General features: G+C 34.2%; 2 protein-coding genes, 1 long non-coding RNA gene and 1 other non-coding gene across 5 annotated transcripts; 2 read left to right on the top strand and 2 right to left on the bottom strand.

Moving 5' to 3' along the window:
- Positions 1–5,759: 5,759 nt before the first annotated feature.
- LOC146920210 (Big1) lies at positions 5,760–7,954 on the top strand. 2 transcript variants are annotated; one of them, XM_085713636.1, is made up of 3 exons: positions 5,760–6,140; positions 6,451–6,602; positions 7,494–7,954. In XM_085713636.1, exons 1-3 carry the CDS (start codon positions 5,919–5,921, stop codon positions 7,636–7,638), a joined length of 519 nt encoding a protein of 172 aa, XP_085569762.1. In that variant the 5' UTR covers positions 5,760–5,918; the 3' UTR covers positions 7,639–7,954. The 2 variants fall into 2 exon arrangements, with proteins under 2 accessions (XP_085569762.1, XP_085569761.1); XM_085713635.1 differs by having other exon boundaries at positions 7,479–7,954.
- A 6,632-nt stretch (positions 7,955–14,586) lies between these two features.
- P4H5 (2-oxoglutarate (2OG) and Fe(II)-dependent oxygenase superfamily protein) lies at positions 14,587–19,113 on the top strand. The gene is made up of 8 exons (XM_085713634.1): positions 14,587–14,919; positions 15,009–15,093; positions 16,766–16,863; positions 16,986–17,083; positions 17,387–17,516; positions 17,613–17,800; positions 17,951–18,040; positions 18,861–19,113. The coding sequence occupies exons 1-7, from the start codon at positions 14,723–14,725 to the stop codon at positions 18,022–18,024; spliced, it is 870 nt and encodes a 289-aa protein (XP_085569760.1). The 5' UTR covers positions 14,587–14,722; the 3' UTR covers positions 18,025–18,040; positions 18,861–19,113.
- Positions 18,251–18,444, bottom strand: LOC146920209 (U2 spliceosomal RNA). Its single transcript, XR_015013127.1, has one exon. It is a non-coding gene; the product is annotated as a U2 spliceosomal RNA (small nuclear RNA).
- Positions 19,114–21,829: 2,716 nt separating the features above from the next.
- LOC146920207 (uncharacterized) lies at positions 21,830–23,472 on the bottom strand. Its single transcript, XR_015011706.1, has 3 exons — positions 22,599–23,472; positions 22,319–22,518; positions 21,830–22,141 (listed from the first exon to the last, which is right to left on the bottom strand). It is a non-coding gene; the product is annotated as an uncharacterized LOC146920207 (long non-coding RNA).
- Positions 23,473–23,894: the final 422 nt, after the last annotated feature.

The following is a 23,894-nucleotide window of genomic DNA, read 5'->3' as shown; positions in this document are numbered from 1 at the left end:
CAACCCAGGATTCAAACTTGGTTCTTTCAAACAATTCGTTCTCGTAGCTCATTAACCATTTGACCTCTCATTAATAGATTAGAATTAAATTATCTACATGCTTGGATTAAATTATTTTAGGGAAAGAGTAATACATGTGCCATGAAAATGATGTATCTTGAAGCTTAATTATGTTCATTTTGGAACTTTGGTCATTGTTGCTTGCTTTTGGTAAATAGAGCACCATCTTATGCTTGGTTACATATTGTATGCTACGTTGGCATTTAATTTTGTAGTCTTTAGAAAGAATAATTATAAGGTCACCACTGGTGAATATTACCGAGTTGAGCTGTTTTATTTGGTAACTTGTTGTAACTACATAAACATTTGCAATTCTAAGACATACTTTCTGTTCTTCAGTTAGGATTTGGATTCCCTATAGTTGTGTGTAGTTGCAACGGTCAATAACTCAGTACTTTTGGATTAAGATCAGACGGTTCAGGTTCATGTGGTGACTTTGGTAAATATGATTTAAGATCCAATTTTGAATGAGACGTCTGAGCTTAATTCAACAGTTTTGATTTGGTGTCTGCAGCAACTGTCTTCTTTTACAATTGCAGTGAATCTAGATTTTTAAGTCCCACGGTTAGGATATAAAGGAGAACTAGTTGGGGAAGAAATAGGCTCTCTTACAATGAGCAAACCAGAGCGAAGCTCCTGCTAGAGGGGATTTCTCTCCTAACAAACATGCAACAACCTAAGTGAGTAAGTGGCACCCTCGCGTACACTCACCCCTAGTTATGAGCTCATTCTACTCACTACAGAATCCAAGTGGAACCTTCTACCACGTCAATAACGAACTTCATTCCTCCCATACTCTGTTCTGTCCCCATTTTCTTTCTGAGTGAGTACACCCTCCAAACAGCAGGCCATTTTGGATTCTGGCCGAAGTTCACTTGATCCACAGGCACATGTTCCCTATCAGAGAGTAGCATGTATAAATAGGAGAATACAAGGATATAGAAGATTCATTGAGTATAAACTTTTAGTGAACAGAGTAGTGACTCTGTTGTAGAATGGGGGGAACCGTTGAGGAGAGTTTTCTATGGTATTCTTTCACATCTTCTTCATAAAAGTGTTCTTTCTATTCAATCTAATTTATGGGTTCCTAATTCTCCAAGAATGAGGGCTGGAGAGCAAGTATCTGTTATCACAGAGATAAAGTTTATTGTGTGGAGAAAAATCACAACACCTTTTATTTTATTTGGAGGACATTGACTACAATTCAACATTTCTGATCCCTGTTCTCTTACAACATATTTATTGTCAGTTCAGTTCCCTTCCCTTCATGTCTGATATCTCTCAAAAATTTGTGCCTTGATTGCTTCGCAGTGTGATAATACTTACATGTGAAAATGAATATCATATATGAATAACATGGGGAAAGTGTGGTTGGACAGGGCTTTGATCATTCAGTTCTTTTATTAAGATGATCCGATCATTCAATTCTTGTAATTAGATGAAATTGATCAATGATTATTGAAATTGAAAGAATGATACATAGGACCCCCAACTTTCTCCTTTCTCCCTGTTTATATACCTTTCACCCCCTAATATTTAACTGAGTTCATTAGATAATTGTTACAATATACTAGCCCATGTCCAGAGAGTTAATCCTCTTTTATCGTCCTGAGTTTTATTATTTCATATCAGTTTGTCGATAGAACTATCCGCTATTATGGTGTTTCAGGCTGAAGGTGTAATACTTCTTTAGCATTGAGCTTTATGTGCATCATATTTTCTGGTTTGATTAGGCGGCAGATTATAAATTTCACATACATAAAACAGGAAAAATATTTAGAATTACTCTTAGAACACCTGAGTATTTTCTAAGAAAACTGAGTCATCTCGACATCTAACTGGAACCAACAATCAAAGTCCCTTCCCTCCCTCCCCCAATTGGAGTCTAGCGGTTGATTAAGAAACTCTGAGCTATAACAATTGACTACAACTATTAAACTAGACTTCTCATGTTGACATCCCATATTTTTTTTGAATGGCAAATATAATATATATATATATATATATATATAGACACACACACACACCAAAAGTAAGAATAGAGTACAGAATATACAAATAAAGCCACCGAAACGGTACTCCTACAAACCACCACAAAGGGGGAACACCCGGAACCCCACAAGCGAGGCCGGATGCACACAAACCCCTAAAGAAAAGAGGCACACCAAAAACACCAAGAAAAAGAAAGCACCAAGGAGCCGGAATCAGCAAAACCAGCAACACCTGCAGGCAAACAGAGAAGCAACAAAAAGCCAGAAGGCCACCCCGGGAAGGAAGGGGAGATACAACCACACCCATATGAAATCCCATATGACAAGGATGAATGAAAATGATGATAGTCACTGCAGCAAGGGTTTCTTTTCGGTGCCCTTCATGTCTTGTAGCTCTGTAAAAATTGTGTGCTATTGACATCTTTGCAAAAATGATAATAATTACCTGAGGAAATGTATATTGTAAATGGATAATATGGGGAAAGTGTAGTCAAAAACTTGAAATTGACTGTTGAAGTTATATTCCATGTTTGTCTATAGAACTATCTGCTATGAAGGTGTTCCAGGATAAAGGTGTAATACTTCTTTGATGTTGAACTTTATGGTTTTGCTGGCAGGATTAATTGGCAGATTATAGTTTTCATATACTTTAAACTGGAGAAATGTTTAGTATTAGTCATTAGTGTAATACACTATTGCTCCGTGAACAACTGATTATTTTTCTATAAAGCCATCTCGATGTCTAAATGGAAAAAGTTTTGGTTTTTGAGTGTAGTTTGACTATTGATTCAGACGCTGTGAGCTATTGCAAGTGGCTACATTAGAACTACAATGATTATTACACCAGCTTTCTCAACTTGAGATGCCAAATCGGAAGCTGTTTGTTGGATGAATGAATATGATGAGGTCGTCTAGAGTAACTTTTTGTTTTATCAGTCTCATGCCAAATCTCATAGAATTTATGAATTGAAAAGCCAACTTATGACAATGTAGTCTTTTCCTTCAGAAGCATAATTCTAAATCAGTGTTATCACTATCGTTTATTTCTTTTCTCTCTCTTTTTTATTTTTTGGTAAATATTTTTTCTTTTCTCTTTTACTCATGTTACCCCCACCCTTTCTTTTGTTAAGATTTTACCTTGCTTTTCCTTTTTATCTTTGAACTGTTGCTTTCATTGTATGCTTTCTTGTATTACAAGTTGTGATGTAGGCACTAGTCATTGTTCTTTTATACCTTAAAACTTAAAAATATATAGGGTACAACTTGCTGTAATTCTCAATTAAACTAGTTGATATTTCTCATAGTACGATGTATTTATAATATCATTTTCTTACAGAAAGTTGTCAATATAATATACCATTTAAAATATGATAGATGCCTTAATCTTCTTTAATAAATCATCACAACTGCAACTTAGTTATTTATTGTGTTTAAAATATTTGGCAATACTGTTGTAGTTGGCCTTTTGCTTTGGATAAGGGTTAATGAGAGGAAGTTTTATAGCAGTTGGTTCACACCAAGACTTATTTATTAACATGGCATTATCCACTGATTAAAAGAATTAGAAGTTGCCATTGAGGACGAATAAAATTATATATACTATGCGTCACTATACTATGAAATATATTTTATAATCGCAAGTTGCTCGGGTCATATGAGGATCACAACCATCCATTGAAGATTCTTGATAGGGATGGGAACCTTCTTAATGGTGAAAGAAGAGAAAAAGACGTAAGATGATTGTCTTTAGAGAAATGTTAACCGGTGCCCCCGGGACATTGGTTAAGGAGTCAAATATAATAGTATCCTGCTTTGAAAGTTGTGCAGTCATTGCATTAAAAGTTTAAAAAGTGTTCTTTTTTATTTAAAATTTCCACTTTTGAATTCTTTAACCAGTGCCCCGGGACACTGGTTAACAAGACCCTTATCTTTATTATTCGGACCCAAACTTGATAGAATTGGAGTCCCATATTAATGTTAGAAAAATCTCAAAGCGTTGATTTTTGTTTGTTTGTTTGAATTGCTACCCAATACTGATAACCATGGCGTTCTTAATCTCCGCCGGAAACTTGTTGAGCATATAATTTGAGTTCTCTACCATTTGTTAAAAGTGTTCGAGTCTTTTACCATTCCGAGTCTCCAACCAATCATGTATTGATAGCTGCTATGATTAATTGAAGAGACTAATTAGTTGTTGCATCAAAAGGACAATTATTAAAAATTAAAATTGGAATATGATATTTTCACCCTTGTTTTCCTATTCTTTTTTTTTTTTTTTTACCGTGGGCTCTCTAATTGTAGAATTTTTTAGGATGTATGTTTGATAATTTATTGAAGGGTCTTGTTAACCGGTGCCTCCGGGGCACTGGTTAAGGAATCTATAAATAGAATTTTTTGTCTTGGAAATATAAACTATCATTTTTTATTAGGTAATAATTACATTACTTTTTAATAAAAAACTTACTTCATTTGGTGCTTAATCAATGCCCCAGGGGCACTGGTTAACATTCTCCTTTATTAAATACTTATGCATCAATAAAACAAGAGAAATAATATTTGTACAATCATTTTACGATATTTTCTATCTTTTTCTTTCCGTCTATTGTTTTTGTTCAATTAAAAGATGAAAGAAAATATTATTTTAAAATAACTGTATAAATATCATTTCTCATAAAAAAAAGAGCCGTCATCGATTTCCATAAGATTTGTGGGGTTTGATTAGTTTTTTTTGTCCGAGATTGATGTCTAATTAGTTGTTTTGCATGTGTCTTTCTGCAATTTGTATGAACATCACTCTTTGAATTTTGGTGATATAAAGTGCTGCCCATGTCAAAACCATGTAAAGAATTACTCTTGTACGTGAACAATGATGACTTTTCTTTTATCATTACTCTATGTTTTATTCATATAGATAAAAAAAAATTGATGATAGTGTTTTGTTTTTCTTATTACAATTTGATTTCAAATTAATTTCCTAGTTAAATTATTATAAATTATAATTGAAATATAATATCATATTTAATCAAATTTTCCAAAAAGCACTCGATCACTACAACTTAGTATCTTACTAAAAAAAATTATTAAATTGATAAGTGTAATAACTCTAAATCATTAAATTTTAACAAAAATCATTTATTCTAATATAATTTACTTAGAGTGATCTCAAAAAAATGAAGAGAGGAAGCTTCCATAGTCCTCCTTTTTTTTTTTGGAGAGATAGTCATCCTTTTTTACAAACACCATGAGTGGTATTTAACATGATGCTAAATAGGTGAAACATCCATCCATCATCATGGGTGATCTTGTAATAAAATATGGAGTATTTATCTATCCCATTTCAATTATTTAATTTATCTTTTTCATACTTTTTGGTGGTGACCGAGATTTGAACCCTGAACCTTGCATATATAATGCATTGTCCTTACAAGTTGAGTTAAGCTCACGAGGACTTATCCTTTTCATACTAATAGTGAAAATTAATTTTGGAAAATAACTTATAATTTCTCTCTTTCATACAAAATTAGTTACATTTCTTAATTTATGTGAAATCATCCAACCGACTAATGATGTAGGACGGAATGTGTTATGTTTTATTTTTCATTTTTACACATAAAATAGATGCAACAACCGTCCCTTTTTTGTTGTTGTTTATGTTCTCCCCACGCAAGTAAAAGGGGCTATAAATATTGCTTATGCTCTCCGACTAAGAAATTCCATTTGCAACAAAAAGTCTATCTACTGGTGTAGTGTGGAAGAAAGGAGGTTGGATAGTTAGTTGCTTACATCCGTAATCTCAAATCTATTTTAGATATAGCTTAGAAGTTCAGTGAGTAGTGACAAATTGAAAAAAGCTCAAAATTTGTTGAAATGAAGCAAAGAAAGGAACAAGCAACCGTTTCAAGGGCAGCAACACCACCACCTCCTCCTCCTCCGCTTCCAAAATTCCGAATCATCTCAAAACCAAGAACAGAAGAGAGTGTGACAAAGCGCGAAATTGCCAAGTTTTGGAGGCAAAAGCGAATTGTGGAAGAGGATCATCTCCTTGCTGCTATCAAGGCTGCAGCAAGACTCCGTGCGCGCAACCTCACGGTAAGTGACATATAGTTTGCATCCTCTGCAGCAGCTATCTATAATTCAAATTATATGTCTATATAAATCAAATATAAGGTACATATGTGTGCATGTGTATGTATTATGGTTGATCCGCATAAAAAATAAAATGATTTGTTTTGTTTTTCCTTCTAGATCATCTTTGTAGCTCCATCCAAGCAAAATTGTTTATAAATTACATAATTAACATATATTTTTCATGTGGTTGATTAATTTCTTTTGAACATGATTAATTTATAAATTTGTGCAAAGCATGTTATGAACATGATTAATTGCTATTTGATTATAGGAGCAAGAGTATCTGAGGTTTGAACTGAGCTTAAAGAATGAGGGTGATGAAGATGAGGCCAATAAAGAGACTATCAATTTGGTTGTAGGGGCAAATTATTGTGGCAATAAAGTTGATGAGGACAAAGAAGTGCGCGTGGGAATAAAAGATTGGTTAGTATCTTGGAAAAACTTTACATCAAGCTATTAAATTGTTTGGACAAGGTAGTTTGACGTGATATTTTAACAAGATTTGTAATAGGCATTAAGCAATCAAGCTAGAGATCAAATAAGTGAGATCAATAGTTTGAACCACGGTTCACCTTGATGACTAACAAATAAATAAACAAGTATTGATCTTTTGTTATTCAAACTTCAAATAAAACATAAAAACGAATTGGTTGAACCGGCCATGGCTCAGCTCGATTCATTCTAGTTTGATTTAGTTCTAATAGTCCGGTTGAACCAACTGACAGATTGGCAATGAACCAACCATAATTCATCATGATTCAATCTATAGCTTGATCCGATTTTAAAAGAGTACAACCAACTACAGTTGAACAACTGACAGATTGATTGATTACTGGTTAAACCGAGGTCTCTTTCGATGATGAAAAGTGATGATACAAGTATTTTTATTCAAATTTGAAATTTAAAAGTTAAAATATATGAGGCCAAAAAAAATGAAACTAGACAGTCATATATCGCCTGCTTTAATCTCGGTGATAATAGCAATTGAAATTTAGAAGATTAAGGATACCAATTCTCATTAAAAAAAAAAAAAATACTAATGGAAAGAGTGAAAGTAAAGAAATACAGGAATTAGAGATGGGACTAAAATTATTTTTTTTGGTTACAAGAGATGAGACTAAAATTGACAATGTATCTAGACAGCAAATGCTTCAGTCATTCATTCTATTAATACACAATAGACCCCACAACCTTTTATATGATGTTATCTTGTTTTTTCATTTCATGATCATAAATGAAACCATTTTAAAGGAGTTTGTAGTTTGTACATAATAATATAAATAATAATAATAGTATTAGTTTTGTCATGTACAGGTGGACTAAAAGCAAGTATGCATATTTGAACCAACCAGCCTTAGCTTCCATGGATCCTCCTAAGAAACGGACCTCTACTTATGTTCCACATATTCTTTCTTACAAGCATAAGGCTTTGTATCCTACTGCTATTGGTGTCTTTTGAAGCCATAAGAGGCACTCGATATTATATGTCAACTGGTCAATTTCTGGAACTTCTAATAGTTCCCTTGTTAATGTTTCATTTGTTATTCAAAATCCCATGTGTGTTATTTGGGATAAGTATTGTTACATTTGTTACAACTGGTCAAGTTTGAAATAATTATTACTTAATGTGTAATTGACTTGCTATTCTATTTTCTGGTTAATTAATCACCAGTAATAGAATTTCTGGACATTACCTTTCTATTAGAAGAATTGATTTCTAGTTGTGTATATAAAAAAATACTAGTGTTGAAAACATCTGTCCCGAGTTCATCTGATTCATATTGTATTATTTATTGTGGTATTTTTTTTGTCAAATAGTATGTAGATTAGAAATTCACCACTTATAATGAACAAACAAAAAAATTTGATCGAACCCCGACTCTTGAATATCGTAATGTCCTTCTTAACACTCTTTGTCGTGATTTAATTGTTGGGTATAGAGAATTTATTATAGGGTTAATTATGTTTTTGGTCCCTACAAAATTGCGACCTTGTAAGTTTAGTCCTTACTTAATTTTAATAGCATTTTTAATCCCTACAAAAAATTTCTGCACTCAATATTAGTCCTTACTCAATCCAAATTTGTTTAATTTATGCTTAAACTCTTAAGTTTTTCAACAATTTTTTACAGGCGTGTTAAGAACGTTATTAAAAGGTCCTCCGAAAAAAATATCGCAAAAATTTGATTTCTACGTCCATATTTTTGTTACTTATATCTTAAACTTTTGTCGTTTTAAAAAATTCATATTTAATTTATTTCATGTTAAAAAATTATAAATTTTAGTAAATGAACCTTTCATAGTGTTCTAAACTTGTATAAAAAGAATCGTTAAAAAATTTAAGAGTTTAAGGATAATTAAACAAAATTTATTTTAGCAGGGACTAAAATTATAAGTAAATTTTTTTTTGTAGGGATTAAAAATGCTATTAAAATTAAGTAAGGACTAAACTTACAAGGTCGCAATTTTGTAGGGACCAAAAACATAATTAACCCTTTATTATATTGCAAGGAAAAAATGTTCCGTACTCTTACAAACAATCTGGACATTCATGAATTTTCAAGTAACCATTTTTTAATACGAGAAAGACAGTAATAGGCAGAAACAACGGGATTTGTTTAAGAATATTTTTGAGACAAGAAGTGCACAACATGGCGGAGTAGTTATTCTCACAGTCAACTTAAGCATCCTCTGCCAGCTAATTTTATGCTGAAATTTTCAAATAAAAATTCCAATTATATAACTCTGGATATTTTATGTAAGGAAATTTCCATTTTAGTCAATGATGAAAAATGAGACGCACAATTAAGTTTGAATTTTGCCCTTGCGCATGTTAACTAATGCAAGTGTAAATGTATGCGTTAGTTAACATGCGTTGCGCAACTTAAGTAACGCAAGTGTTAAACACTGCGTGAGTTAACTTGCGTACACATTAAGCACTACGTGAGTTAACTCACGCACAGTCTGTGCATACAACCAGCAGAGTTGGAAACCTCTTTTCTCCCTGTTTTTCCAATCATTCTTTCATACATTCATTCAAGAACATAATTTTCATCATTCATTCAATAATACATTCAATCAACATCAACTCATAATTATATTACGAAAAATAACGGGATAAAATAAGCGAATAACATAACGGATAATGTTATAAAAACGCTAAAAAGCGTAAGTGTAATCGGAGTACAACGAAATCCAACAAAATGTCAAACAAAAAATAAAACTACACAAGTCATAAAACATAAAAGCCAAGTCATGCTGGTCCATCCCGTGGACTCCTACTCCTCCTCCGCGGTGTCGGCATCTGCTCCAGCATGCTCCACTCAGACTGTATGCCCTGTATGATGCGAAGAACCTCTGGATTACCAAACACATCAGGATGCCCAAGTGCACTGTCCACTCTAGCCCTGATGTTGCTGATGATCTGGTATGGGTTCGGAGGATGTCTGGCCCACTGCTGCTCAACAAGAACCTCCTCGTAAGCAGGGACAGGACGAGGAGGGGCATCAGCTGCGTAGTCAGGAATGGCCGCAGGGGGGTTCACAATAGGATGTGATACTCTAACGAACCATTTCATGTACCCACTAGTATGAGCCCATGGCTGGTTATCCGGAACCGGATGACCCCTCTGCTGATGGCTGAGGACGTGTAGAGCAAACTCAGTGAAGGCATGGGCCACATCATCCGCCGCAAGATCCTCTATGTCTGTAGGAGGCCTGGGAATTCTCTGGACATACCCGTACTGCCTAAGAACCCGCTCTGGCAAGTGACGGACCATCCTGTCTCTGCTGGCCATGATCCATCCTGAGTACCAGCATATATCCTGAAAGGGCGTGAGGTGTCGTCGTCTCTCGTACGGCATCCAGGTGACATGAGAAAGGTCCATCGCATCGATGGCAGCTCTGTAGTGACGAGGATCAGTAAAGCCCCTAGGAGGTTTCCATTGACTCACAAGTGGGGAAACAGTATGGTCGTAGGCATCATCATCAATCCTCGGAATGATGTTCGAGAAGTGCGCCAAAGTCCATCCCTGCAAACACAAAGAAACAAATATTTATATTACCGCAAGAATTATACAAACAACTAAACATTTACGATCCAATAAGTAAAAAAGAAGAAAAACAATTATTACCACAAGCAATGTCATGTAACCGCCAATGGAGGCCACAGATGAGTCGGAGGTAAGAGATAACTGGTCATATAGGAAAGCAAGTCCCATCCCACCCCATGACCAGTTGTCCAACTCGTCCATATCTTGCAGCGCAAGCAGCCAAAGCAGATTAATGTTTTTGCTGTTCTTGGCGGAAAAAATGGTCCAGCCAAGCAAGAGCAACAGAAACGCCTTAACGCAGGCTAATCTAACTACAGCTCGCTCGTTCTCCTCCTCCACTGTGTCAACCTCAAGAAGCTGATTACACCTATTCAAGAGCTCCTCATATTGCCTCTTCAGTACACCAAAACTGATGTGAGAACCACCCTGTTTTATCAGCTCCTTAGCGGCATCCTCCTCTGTAAACAGTAGGTCTGTCTGCATCATCTCTAACCCCTCCTCACGGGTTACCTCTCTATCAGGAAGGAGTCTCCCAGTGATGGGAATGCCTAGGAGACACGCCACATCATCTAGTGTGATGGTCATCTCTCCAACAGGTAGATGGAAGCTGCTGGTCTCCTCATGCCATCTCTCTGTCATCGCACAGACAAACCCGTGAGATATGTTCTCATACCCACTTGTCAGGAGGGGAGTCAGACCAGACATATTCACTTCACTCCAAAATCACTCATTTTGTTCCCCCAGAATAGGCAATGCCAAATTTTTAATGCTCAGCTTCTTCCCGTGGGAGATACCTTTCACCCTATGTTTTCTTCGAAACTGAAATACAAAAACAAAACACAACAAACAATAAGTCGTTAAATAAATAATAAGTAAAACAAACATTAAATATATGCTAACATAAATGTTAATTCTAACATTAAATAAGTAAAATAATAATTAGAATAAGTTGTATAAATAGTAAAAGAAGTAAAATAAACAGTAAGAAGTAAAATAAACAACATTAATTATTTTAATTGAATTTTAAAACAAAAAATAAGTAAAATAAACATTAAATTATACTTACATCGGCATCAACCCATATCCTACATGCCACATGTCCACCAAAGTTAGGTAAAAGCGAGAGTTCAGAAGGCCCCCCTGCATAGCCGTCCGGACCGGCCTCGTACACCACCCTCGGCACCCCCTGAAAACGAGGCTCGGGCTGCTCATGCTGCTGAGGCTGCTCAGGCTCATCATTCTGCTGAGGCTCCTCAATAACAGGCGGCTCCTCAACAGCAGGCTCCTCAATAACAAACTGGTACTGGTGAGGCTGAGGCTCCTGAAACTGATACGCACCATGCGGCTGCTGATAGACCTCATAATGCGGCTGATACTGCGTCGGGTCCATAGTCTGGGATGGACCCGTCTGCGACGTTGACCCCTCTGCAACGTCATCTCCATCTCTAGCAAGTCTCGTGCCCCCACCTCTCCCTCGACCAGCCATAGGAGGGCGTAGTGCTTGCTTCTCCCTCCGTGCACTACTAGTAGGGGCATGTCTCCCTAACCTAAGTCTGTCAGTCCTATCCTGAGGCGGCTCAGGCGGTCTCTGAGACGTATTCCTCCTAGACATATCTGCACAACATTTAACAAAACACAAATTCAATATACATTTTCACATGCACATTGTGTCATTTCCAACAATTCAACAACAACACTAAAATTCCAACAATGTCATTTCAATCCGTAAACTACCACGTTGCAGTCAAACATGTTATAATCAAAATTAACATACCATATGCTAACTAATTTGATAAGTCACAATCCAAAAAAACAAAATAATTACCATTGAGACATTTTACCAAACACATGGTGTGCAATTTTCAAACAACTACCTTAATCTAACAATTTGTAGACCCTAAACTACCACATTCTACTCTAAACAACTTCTAAACAACAATTCCTAAGTTAATTCGTCACTAACAATCATCAAAACTAACATGCAAACCAAATTTATAAAAACCTAAAAATGTCATATTTCTTAAAAAAAAACTAAAATTTCTACAAGTTAAATGCAATTAAGTCGGGCAATCATCACTTACTTGATAATGTGGGAGAAATTGGCTTTGAATGGTGCAAGAATGATGAAAATCGGATATGGGGGAAAAATTTTCGAAGTAGAGAAGTTGGATAAATGAGGGAAATGTGTTTCTGTGTTGCTGATACATGACTTAACTAACGCTGCGCAAGTTAACTTGCGCAACGCATGTTAAGTCACGCATAAATCACAACTTGCGCATGTTAAGGTGCGCAGCGTGACTTAACTTGCGCAGGGGTAAAAATGGAATGGCTGCAGGGTGCGAGTGATTTGTGCTGGGTGGAGAGCAAAATTCATTAAGTTTTCAAGTCGATAAGCTCAAATGGCATCAGTGAAGTACAAATTGATTGGTAGTAATACCAATCAATATAGATTGGGTTAAGGTTCAAACCTAGTGCTTCTGATCCATTACTGGACAAGAACGAACTTATTTAGATAGTAAGATTGCTATTTTGTTTGTGTAGATCAATTACTTGGTACTTCCAATCGATTCAACTTAGTGAAGATCGCATGAATTGATATTTTCTAGTACTAATAAATTACAATTGCAATAAATGACATAAAAAACGATTTTAAGATTTTTTTGTTTTGTTAAATTACTTTTGATTTATATTTGAATTTGAATACAATCAAAATTTCTTATTTTTCTGGCTTTCTGTCAAACACAGTTTTTTTTTTTTTTTACCGGAGTTCGGACCTTAAACTTATATATGAAGATGATCAAACACAAACTAGTAGTATAACATTTTGTGATTAACGTGATGCAACTCTGTATCTTAATAGTTGCACACCAGCGAATTTTTTGGTGGCTAGTTGCACTTGGACAATAGTGATGGTACTTGCTTGTCAACGAGATGTATGAAAATTACTAGAGAGTTGGATAAGGTTAGGCAACGTGAGATTAGATCCTGTCATACTAAAATTACAAATGAGCAAACATTATTTCCTTGAGTTTCTTTTTCGATTATCACATTTATAGAAAATTTTTGTTGCGGTTTATTTATTTTTTACTTCATTCGATCTTTATTATAAGAAGAAAAAAAAATCAAAATTTAGACACTTATCAATTGCTGCAACTTTTTCGACGATTTTACAAATATATCGTCGTAGAAATTTGTAAAGTATTAAAAAAACTACTAATATTAAAAAACAAACCACCAATATTAAAAAGACAAGCATTCAATGAGAGCTAAATATGTTTTAAGCAATAAATATTTCTTAAAGTTGTAACTTTTTCTTATAAACAGAAGCAGTTCTTTTAAAAAAATTCTTCCAAATAGAACTGCTTCTGTTTATAAGAAAAAGTAGAATCGAAACTTTGCAATTATTAAGACCTATCGTTAGACAAAATACTTTTCTACTTGAAATTGGCTAGACTTTATCAATTTCAAGTAGAATCGAAACTTGAAGCAGTTCTTTTAAAAAAATTCTTCTAAATATGTTATGAATAATTTGAAGTTCAATCGAAAAGTAGATAAAGTCTAACATGGATTCTTCTAAATAGAAGGAGTAAAGTTTAATATAGCATGATTTTTTTTTTGAATATATTTTAGAGTGAAAAATATACAAAATATTAAATAATTAAAGTTATTGTATGAAATAGGAAATAAAAGATAGACAATTATATTAAAAGTTACAACATTTATTGGTTTCATTAGTATTTATATGTTGCCTCAAAAAAAAAAAGTATTCATATGCATAAAAATTAAAAGCAACGATTTAATGTGAATAAAACCAGTTCGTAAGATAATCAAGTGATAGAACTCAAATGATTAATGAGCTCCTCATGAAACGGATCAATTTCAAGTACCAATTATTGGCTAGACTTTATCTACTTTTCGATTGAACTTCAAATTATTAAGACCTATCGTTAGACAAAATACTTTAATCCATGTTTAAACTTGAAACTTTGCAATTATATGTAAATTTTATTTCAAGTGTTACTTGTCATTTAGTCTAAAAAAATAGCACAAATATTTCCACATACTATATTATAAGCAATATTTTTTTAAAAAAATTAATTGACTAATTGATCTATTTTCTTGACAAATAACTGGATATTTGATATATATTATACATAATTTATTTAATACATTTTTAAAAATAAATAATTTTTATAAAATAATGACAGGAGAAAGTGTCTCTATAGTGTTCCCTCAAAAAAAAAAAAAAAAAAGTCTCTATACCCACGCTGATTGATGAAAAAATTACCACTATTAGAAACCTTGACTTTTTTATTTCAGTACTATAGAAAAAAACAAAGTGTAGAAAAAGAAAAACAAATAAAAAACTTCCATTCTTTCTTCCACCCTCTACGTAGTCGTAACAGTATTACAAATTCTCTTCTTCTCTCAAATATTCAATTCCAAACTGTTGAATTTTTTCAGATCTCGTGGATCTGAAAAACTCAACAACAATGGCGAAATCACGTTACTCTCGTCTTCCATCACGAAAATCATCTTCATCATACACACTCATTTTCTCTTTATTCATCGCTTTCACTTTCCTTATCCTCATTCTTCTCGTTTTCGGAATCCTCTCCATTCCTTCTTCCAATCAAAACTTGCCTAAACCCAACGATCTTACCTCCATTGTTCATAACACCGTCGATAGGTAACGTTTCTGTTACAAATAACCGTTTTTCGATTTGATTCCGCCTTTTTTTTTTTTGGTGCTGATGAGGTTTTTTTTGTTTGAATTAGAAATGATGATGAAGAAGGTAAGGGTGAACAGTGGGTTGAAGTTGTATCATGGGAGCCTAGAGCTTTTGTGTATCACAATTTTCTGGTAACTACTTTCATTCATGATTTTTTATTATTTTTTTTATAATTTAGTGTTAGATCCATTTTATTAATGCGATTCATAATTTGATCAGAATTTATGAACTATATATATGTTTTTGGTATTTACTTTTGATTGTTTGTTTTCTCGTTTTTGTGATATTTCTCTGTTTTGCATGTTTGGATAAATAACGTAATTATGCATTTATACCATAAGTGCTTATCTATATGCTATTTATATATTAAGGGTCGCTTTGGTTTGACTTATTTGAGCTTATCTACTGACATAAGTTTTGTGAAAATGTTTGGAAGAACTTATGAAAACAGCTTAGGACAATTTTCACAACTTTTTTCTGCTAATTTTCATAAGTTCTCCAATATAACTTACAAAAATAATTTAACTTTATTTTATCTTTTTCTATAAAAATAGCTTATGTAAATTTATGCATATGCGCTTATCATGTGTGACATTGTTTGGAAGAACTTATGAAAACAACTTATGATATATTTCATAAGCTGTTTTCGGTTTATTACCATAAGCTTAGCATGATAACTTATGAAAATAGCTTATACATTATACAAAAGCAGTTTGACTTTATATTATCTCGTTTTACAGAAATAGCTTATTCATAAACGCTTATGCTATATGCTTAAAAATAGCAGGATAACTTATTAAAATAGCTTATAGATTATACAAAAACAGTTTGACTTTTATGTTATCTTGTGTTATAGAAATAGCTTATTCATAAGCGCTTATGCTTTAAGCTGCAAAATAAGTTGTTTACACAAACAGGGCCTTAATCAAGGTTGTGGTTTGTGAAAATGTTAGAAATGTTCAAGTTAGTTTTTTGTTTTAAAGGGAACACGTCCTAATTTGGAATAGTGTTTTTTCCGTGTGACTAGTCTACAAATTGGGAAAGAATCCTATATGTTAAGGGTTTGGTACAACTAGCAGCCTCGAACTCTAGGAGGGAACAATGGTGTGCATGAAATAGAATAAAAATTGGGGGTTTAGTGCATAGCAATGAAAGGCTTGAGTCTCACATAGCCTGATATGCATAAACAAGGTTTCTAAAGTTTGAAATCTTCACCTAACAAGTTAATTTTGTGGGTTTGTAAAAAAAAAAAAAAAAGAGTTAATTTTGTGGGGTTGAGTTAGGCTCGAAATCTAATGCTACACACTAATAATAGAAGTAGGGGGTTTAGTACCATGGCTACATACCAAAGAAAGGCTAAAGTCCAACGTAGCCTGATATGGCATAAATAAGGTTTATAAAGTTTGCTCAATCTTCACCTAACAAGTTAATTTTGTGGGTTTGTCAATAAAAAAGAAATTAATTTTGCGGGGTTCAGTTAGACTAGAAATCTAATATTACACAATCATTAAGGGTCTTTTAATCACTTGTGGTTCTTGGTGATGAGTTTGCCTTTGTTTAACTATCTACTTAGCATATCAGTATCAAAACTATTTGTGTTTTGCTTGGTTAAATGATGCTTGATGGAAGGTTCAAGGGATGTATTTCCCTGTTTGAATTCCATGTTTGAATATGATTTTAGTGTGATGTGGTGACATTGTGTTTAACTTGAAGCTCCTGTGGAGCATTAATATTTATTTAATATGATGCATTGTATTGTCTCCACCTTCCAATCACTAAAGTTTAGCTGATTAATCTGAGTAGACCAAGGAGGAATGTGAATATCTGATCGACATAGCGAAGCCGAGTATGCACAAGTCAACAGTTGTTGATAGCGAGACTGGAAAGAGCAAAGACAGCAGGTAGGAGTATTTCCTATCTTTCTCTGTTAAAGTGTCCTCTGAAATTGAAAATGGTTGCTTCTGCATTGTTTCGATTGCCAGTATGGCAAACCCCATCTTCACATATTTCTTTCTACATGTAGAGTGCGTACGAGCTCTGGAACATTTTTGGCCAGGGGACGTGATAAGATTGTGAGGAATATTGAGAAAAAAATTGCTGACTTTACTTTTATTCCTGTAGGCAAGTAACCCCACCTATTATATTTACTTTTTTTTTTTTTTTATGAAATTGAATTTTTATTTACAAAAAGAGTTTATTTCTGGTACAGTTTTTTCTTGTTTGTATGTATGTACAATCTGTAGTCAGCTTTTTGTCCGTTAGTGAGAACTTTTGAGTAGTTGGATATGTTTATTTACGTGTCTTCCACTGAATATTTTCAGTTAACATTGCCATCTAGCTTTCTTTTATTATGGTCTAAGATAGTAGGTTATTTCCATCATATACTTCAGCAAGCATTAATAAGCTATGCCTCACAATATACAGAGCACGGTGAAGGACTTCAAGTTCTACATTATGAAGTTGGACAAAAGTATGAGCCTCACTATGACTACTTTCTTGATGAATATAACACAAAGAATGGGGGTCAGCGCATAGCAACAGTACTGATGTACCTGTAAGTGATAGCATGTGATGTCTTACTAACTTCAATTTGTCTTGGATATGTGATCAGCTGTTCATTAGATTTTCATTTTGTATTTTAATGATACAGTACAGATGTTGAAGAAGGGGGTGAGACAGTGTTCCCTGCTGCTAAGGGGAATTTCAGTAATGTGCCGTGGTATAATGAGCTTTCTGATTGTGGGAAAAAAGGACTTTCAATTAAGCCAAAGAGAGGTGATGCTTTGCTTTTCTGGAGCATGAAGCCGGATGCAACTTTAGATGCATCAAGCTTGCATGGTTAGTTTCTCTTTCTTTTATTATTATTTTTATTGTTGTTGTTGTTGTTGTTGTTGTTGTTATTCTTATTATTTGTGCTGCCTTCTGCGTCAACGGGCTTTCACAGTAGAGGAGATAAATTAACAAAACTGTTTTCTTGATAACTTTCAGGTGGTTGTCCGGTAATTAAAGGAAATAAGTGGTCAAGTACCAAATGGATCCGCGTCAATGAATACAAAACTTGAGTATATGTTACAATAGGTACTTACTTATCTCGCCTCTGTTGTATTGTTGTAATAAATATTATTTGACAGTTAATGCAACACAATCATGTTTATCTGTCAATATTTTGCACTTGTTTTACCTGATACTTAGCTAAATGATTGCTTGCATAACATACAATTTGACGTAAAATATAATTGTAAGTGTTGATTTGTCTTGCACCTATTCTGTTTTTTTTCTTTCTTTAAGGTGGGGTGCGCCAGCCTATGCAATAGTGCAACGCATAAGCGACACTCAAGAAGTCCAATAGCAAGCTATTGTGATGACCTCTCCCCCCTCAAAAAAGTAATTTAATATCGTGTGACCCATTGGATCACATATCAGATATTAAACTGATAAGAACAGATACTTGCACCTATTGTAAAACTGTAGATCTAGGGTATGTTTGAAAGAGCTTGTTTATAATTTATTTGAGTTTTTTATAACTTGTTAATTGTTTGAGAGAGCTTATGACATGTGTATAAAGCGGTTTTCAACTAATTTCAGTATGCTTTCCAACTAAAACAACTCACCCTTGTATGAAAAAAAATTAACGACATTCTCTCCATAATTACAGTAATAACTTATATATAAGCCCTTATATGATAAGCACTTCCCAAAATGTGTTTGTGTGGGTACTTTTCTGCAACATGTCATGTCAGTTTATATATTCAAAATTGTTTGCAAGCTGTATTTACAGCTGAATAGTTTGTCTTTCACAACATGATTATCAACTTCTGCTTTTCGGGTAATAATATTTAATTTGCTAGTTGCTGGCTTGCTGCTGATCACCTCTCATGTTGATTGACCTATTTTTCAGGCTTGTCTGAGTTCATCATTCCAATCATGTGCAAAGTCTCAGCTAATACTTCGTACAATGGAGCTTAAGGTCTCAAAGGAAACGTTTGCAGCGTGATGCGGGGTTCTGTAATTTGTTTTGTTTAATAGCTTAGGTAACTTATTTTTTCCCATCTTTTTCATTTATATGTACCAAATACAATAAACAAATAAGTACTTGTGAAGTTGTGAACCAATAGATGTAACAAGTATACCAGCTTTTTGCTCCGATCTCATTTGCCCTGTGTATCATTGTTATTTGTTTGCTTCTGTTGTTGCCCATTTATGTGGGGCCTTCTCTACATTTTTGCATGTTTTCAATCTATGAAGCCACCCTTGGTAATGAGTTATGCGGCACTGACACTTACGATCAAAGACGTGTCCGAAGCACATCACCAACACGACATCGAATGTGATTGCATTCAATTAATCTGTTTAAATTAATATCTGTGTCAGCGTTTCAGTAGTGTCTGGTAAATGTGTCTGTGTTGTTGCCTCGTAGACAATGGGTTTCCAAAGGCAAAATAAATAAATTGTCCTCCTATGCTTGTTCTGAAACGGGAGAGAAAATAAGGGCAGTGCTATGCGAGTTTTTTTCTATCTTGAAGGTTTTTTTCCCCCCAACTTTCGTCCCTAGCAAAATAGCCGTAAATGCCAGAGTACTTAAAGTGAGCTATATTGGTCCCACTGCAATGGCTATTAAAAATGAGTTCATTAGTACTTCATGCAAAGAAAATGCACAAAGCTCCAATGCTGCAAGCGCGTGTACACGAATCTTTGCAGCAACAATCTCTAAAATCATAACTCCCAAAAATATAAACGCCCCATTTTTCAGAAATCTGCTCATACATCACATATTCTGGTGACATATTATAGCCACTGTAATAAAAAAACAATATTAATTTAACTGAAATGTACCTTAATTGAGAAGAACTCAAAATATAACAAAAGAGTGAACATTCAAAACTTACTATGTTCCAATAAAGTACTCCCTCCGTCCCAGTTTAACTGAGCCCGTTGACCATTTCACACAGATTAAGAAAAGTGTATAAATGAAAGAGAGAAAAATGGTTTTTAGTGTCTATGTCAAGTATTTGTGCATTCTTCTTTATCATAAATGTAAAGTAGAATACTCCCTCCGGTCCTTATTATAAGAAACAATTGACTTTTTTGGTTCATAGAATAATTAATGTATCTTGTTATAAATATAGACTAGATACATCACTTACACAATGAACCTAAAAAATCAACTTTTTCTTATAATAAGGACCGGAGGGAGTATATTGAATTGGAAGTGGTGAAAGCAGTATTAATTAGAGTTAAAATTGAAAAAAAGTAATTAATGTTGTATTGGAAAGTGAAACGAGTCAAGATTCTTAGGACAATATTTTTTTACAAATGACTTAGTTATTATGGGACGGAGGGAGTATGTTCCAATAATTCTATCAGTACTTCCTTCATCTTGACTTGCTTTGTCAATTTGAGGCAAACCAAAATTTTTTAGGAGTCATATTTTCATCTAATAGAAGATTACTAGGTTTGAGATCGCTATGTATAAGATAATTCATGCAAATGAATTCCCAGAGCAATTTCTCCTATCATGTTAAAGCATTCAGCCTAAGTTAACAATTTTTACAGTTGAGAATCTACAAAATTATTCATGAAATAAAATTAAGTCCTGATATAGAGAAAGCTATATATGTAATGCACAAATCTTAAGGTCGGATCTTCATAAGAAAGTGTCTTGTGCGAGGGTGTGCGTTTGTGTAGACTCTTACAAGTCGAGTCTATGGATTTCCCACGATTCTATATAGGCTCTCGAGTACGACAACCTTGGTAAGTTGGTTGTATATGTTATGTTGTGCATACAAAATATATTCTCTCCAACCACTTTTTTTTTTTTGCCTTGGAGGTTTGGTGCAAAGAGGGTAACTTTCCATCCTTATTCCAGGTTGTTTTGGCAGAACACTCAACTAGTGATTCTCCATATCTTCAGCACAGAAATATGGATTACAAATTTTGGGCAAGAAAATCAACTAATAAACTATATTTAACCTTGCGCTAGTTTTTTTTAACCTTGCGCTAGTTCTATTCCAAATAATGGCCCCATAAATAAATAACCCAAAGAAAGTTTAGTTTCCAAGGTTTCTTCTATTTCCAAATAATGGCCCCATAAATAACCCAAAGAAAGTTTAGTTTCCAAGGTTTCTTCTATTTGAAATAAGCACATGCAAGTGGCTAAATGATGATGACAAAACCTATTAGTGATAGAAGGGAACCCTATGAACAATATTCGTCCAGTACTAGAATGGAGAATTTATGGAATCAAACGAGGTTAGTTGTTCTGACTTTTCTTCCTAGACATCTTATTGGATGTTAAACACGCATTGCAAATAAATGCCAGTGATATATCTTCTTATTCTTAAAATATTTACCATGGTAACATTATTGCAAATGCTATGTTTTCAAGGATAGTTTGCACTTTGCAGTCAATTGAGTATGAAAACTATTGAGAACCCAGGTATCTGATCAACATAATGGAGCATGCAACCAGCAGCCTAGTCATACAGTTCAGAAAAACGTGGGATACATTTTCATTTAACCTCCTTGTTACAAACTCTGTTGGCCATTTTCAGCAGAGAAGAAAAATGACCTGAGTTCGTTCCGAAAACAGCTTTCAAGGAATAAAGTCGAGATTACGACTCCATAGAAATGGAGCATGCTGCTGCATTCTCAATTTACTTTGAAAGAGGCCTCTGAGGCATCATTCCTTTCTAAGAATTTAGTGCACAGACTTTTCTTTGGATTGAAAAATAAATTTCATGAGTAGCCAGACTAAACATAATCTAACGAGCATCCTGTAATAAAAAACCAAAATGATATGAACAAGTTGATCAAATCCATGGTAAGAAATGCATAGAAGACATTGAGTAAAAGTAAAAAAGAAGCAGCTTTCCAAGAATAACAAGATATGCAGATATGTCCGTGTATTCGGATCATATCCTTCAAGATTTATTTGAAGGCGGATATAGGACATAATCTTATGCTCCAGGAATATTCACATCAGAAACAATAACATTCAGATATGCACATAAGTCACAGTATTATGAATATAGTACTGAAGTGCAATCGACAAAACGGCCATGAATTCAGCTCCAGGCGTGATTAGATTAGATTCGAATCAAAAGTTGCTGAAACTTCTTCACGAGGACTCTTTTTGCCCTCCCTCTCAAATTCCTCTCATAACCTTGGTTCTTCAGCAGCCTATCACACAAGAGAAAAGCTGTAAAAAAAGGTGAATCAAACTTACGCCTTTTCAAAATATCCAATCATTTTACCGGAGAGATTAAAGTTGAACACATATCAGTAACATAAGATGAATAGACAACAAACAGAAATCACAAAGGATGATATGCAAGCATGAACTACTAGCAGTAGTACCTTGCATTGATGCAAATCATGGATCACAGAAAATAGTGGTTTGTTCAAATTCCTCAATGCTACAATGCTATAGCACTACTATAGCCGCTATTTGATAACACTCTGTACTAAACTGTCGTCTGGCCAAGGCAAAAAGTATGGTGGACGGCATAAAATCTTTGAAGACACCTGCTCCTCTATAAGATTTTCAACATAGACACCTGACAGGGTTTAGAAGGTCAGCATCTGACAGGGTTTAGAAAGTCAGGAATATTCAAAAAAGTAGAGGCAATCGACCGACCTCAAGAAAAGGGCAGTGACACTAATAATTGAGCTGTTGATCATAATGCTTAGGTTGCTCCTATGCAGTAAATACAACAATAAACAACATGAAAGAAACACCGCAAACAATATGCAAATAATTTAATAATGAATAAAATTGGATGCTTGCTTCATTTATGTTTGCAAATAGTCGCGCAATGTAAGTCCTTGTTGCTATTTTGCTACATTTTCTTCAGACAGAGAATTGGCAGGAGCCCGCATTGTGTAAGTCTTCCCGTATACCAGTTTCGAAATAAAAAAGTATATACAGCATCAAATCCAACATAAACAGCACAAGAACAAAGAAATAAGAGAGTAAATGTAAATTGTGAGAAAGAAGAAACCTGTAGATAAGCAAAAACTGAACTATTGAAACCAGCCAAGCCATTTTCCTAAACTTATCCAGCCACTCGAAACATGTTAATTCCTAAAAAAAGCCCCCGAGTTATGATTTAACAGAATAGATTAGACTATATTAGATTAGATAGACTTGCGCTAGCTCTTTCACTGGATACTCCGACACGGTAAGAGGAATATATTCGAAACAAAGCAAAATTCTCAATGAAACTCACTGACATAATTGATAATTCACTTCACCACCTACTAGCTTATAGTACTATATATTTTTTCTCTGTGTCCAACTTCGTATGACCTGATATGATCATAATTGGAATACATTTGCACTTCATAAAGAAAGCAGGAATCCACAAAAAAGCTCAATTCATTAGTTTTCATGTACAAATCATTAGAATGAAAAGAAAAATTGAAATCTAACGCAGAAACACCAGTCATTCAACATCTAAACCTAGGAAGCTATTCAATTTATCTTGACATCAATCACACCTTCGTAGTTCCTTTCCCGGGTTTCATCTTTCCTTCAGCCTAGGCACAACGATCTTAAGAACATTTTTCCTTCGTCCTAGCCTTTATCTCGTCAATCTTGTAATTGTTCCCACTTAAATTAAGCATGACATAGAATCGGCTAGGAACACCTTAATTAAAATAATGCAAATTAAAGTCTATATAAAGAGGAGCTTATGCCTTGCCAAAATTGCACCGCAAAGTCATTTGCATCATCTTTCTTTCTCAATCTTACTTATTATTCTTGCATTTTCATTTATGTTTTTTATTTTTTTCAAATGGCTTTGAGTTTTGATCCCATTTCACAAATCTCATCATCAAAGTCAGTATGGCACTTAAAGGCTAGAGTCCTAAGATTGTGGGTAGTTTCAGACTTCAATAGGCAATCACCAGTGTCACTTACTCAGTTGCATGC

The sequence above is a fragment of the Medicago sativa genome, chromosome 5, assembly GCF_051527215.1.
Source record: "Medicago sativa cultivar Bolivia chromosome 5, Bolivia_mono, whole genome shotgun sequence".
Classification (NCBI taxonomy): domain Eukaryota; kingdom Viridiplantae; phylum Streptophyta; class Magnoliopsida; order Fabales; family Fabaceae; genus Medicago; species Medicago sativa.
The sequence above is the reverse complement of the archived record's forward strand: the minus strand, read 5'-3'. Positions and strand labels throughout refer to the sequence as shown.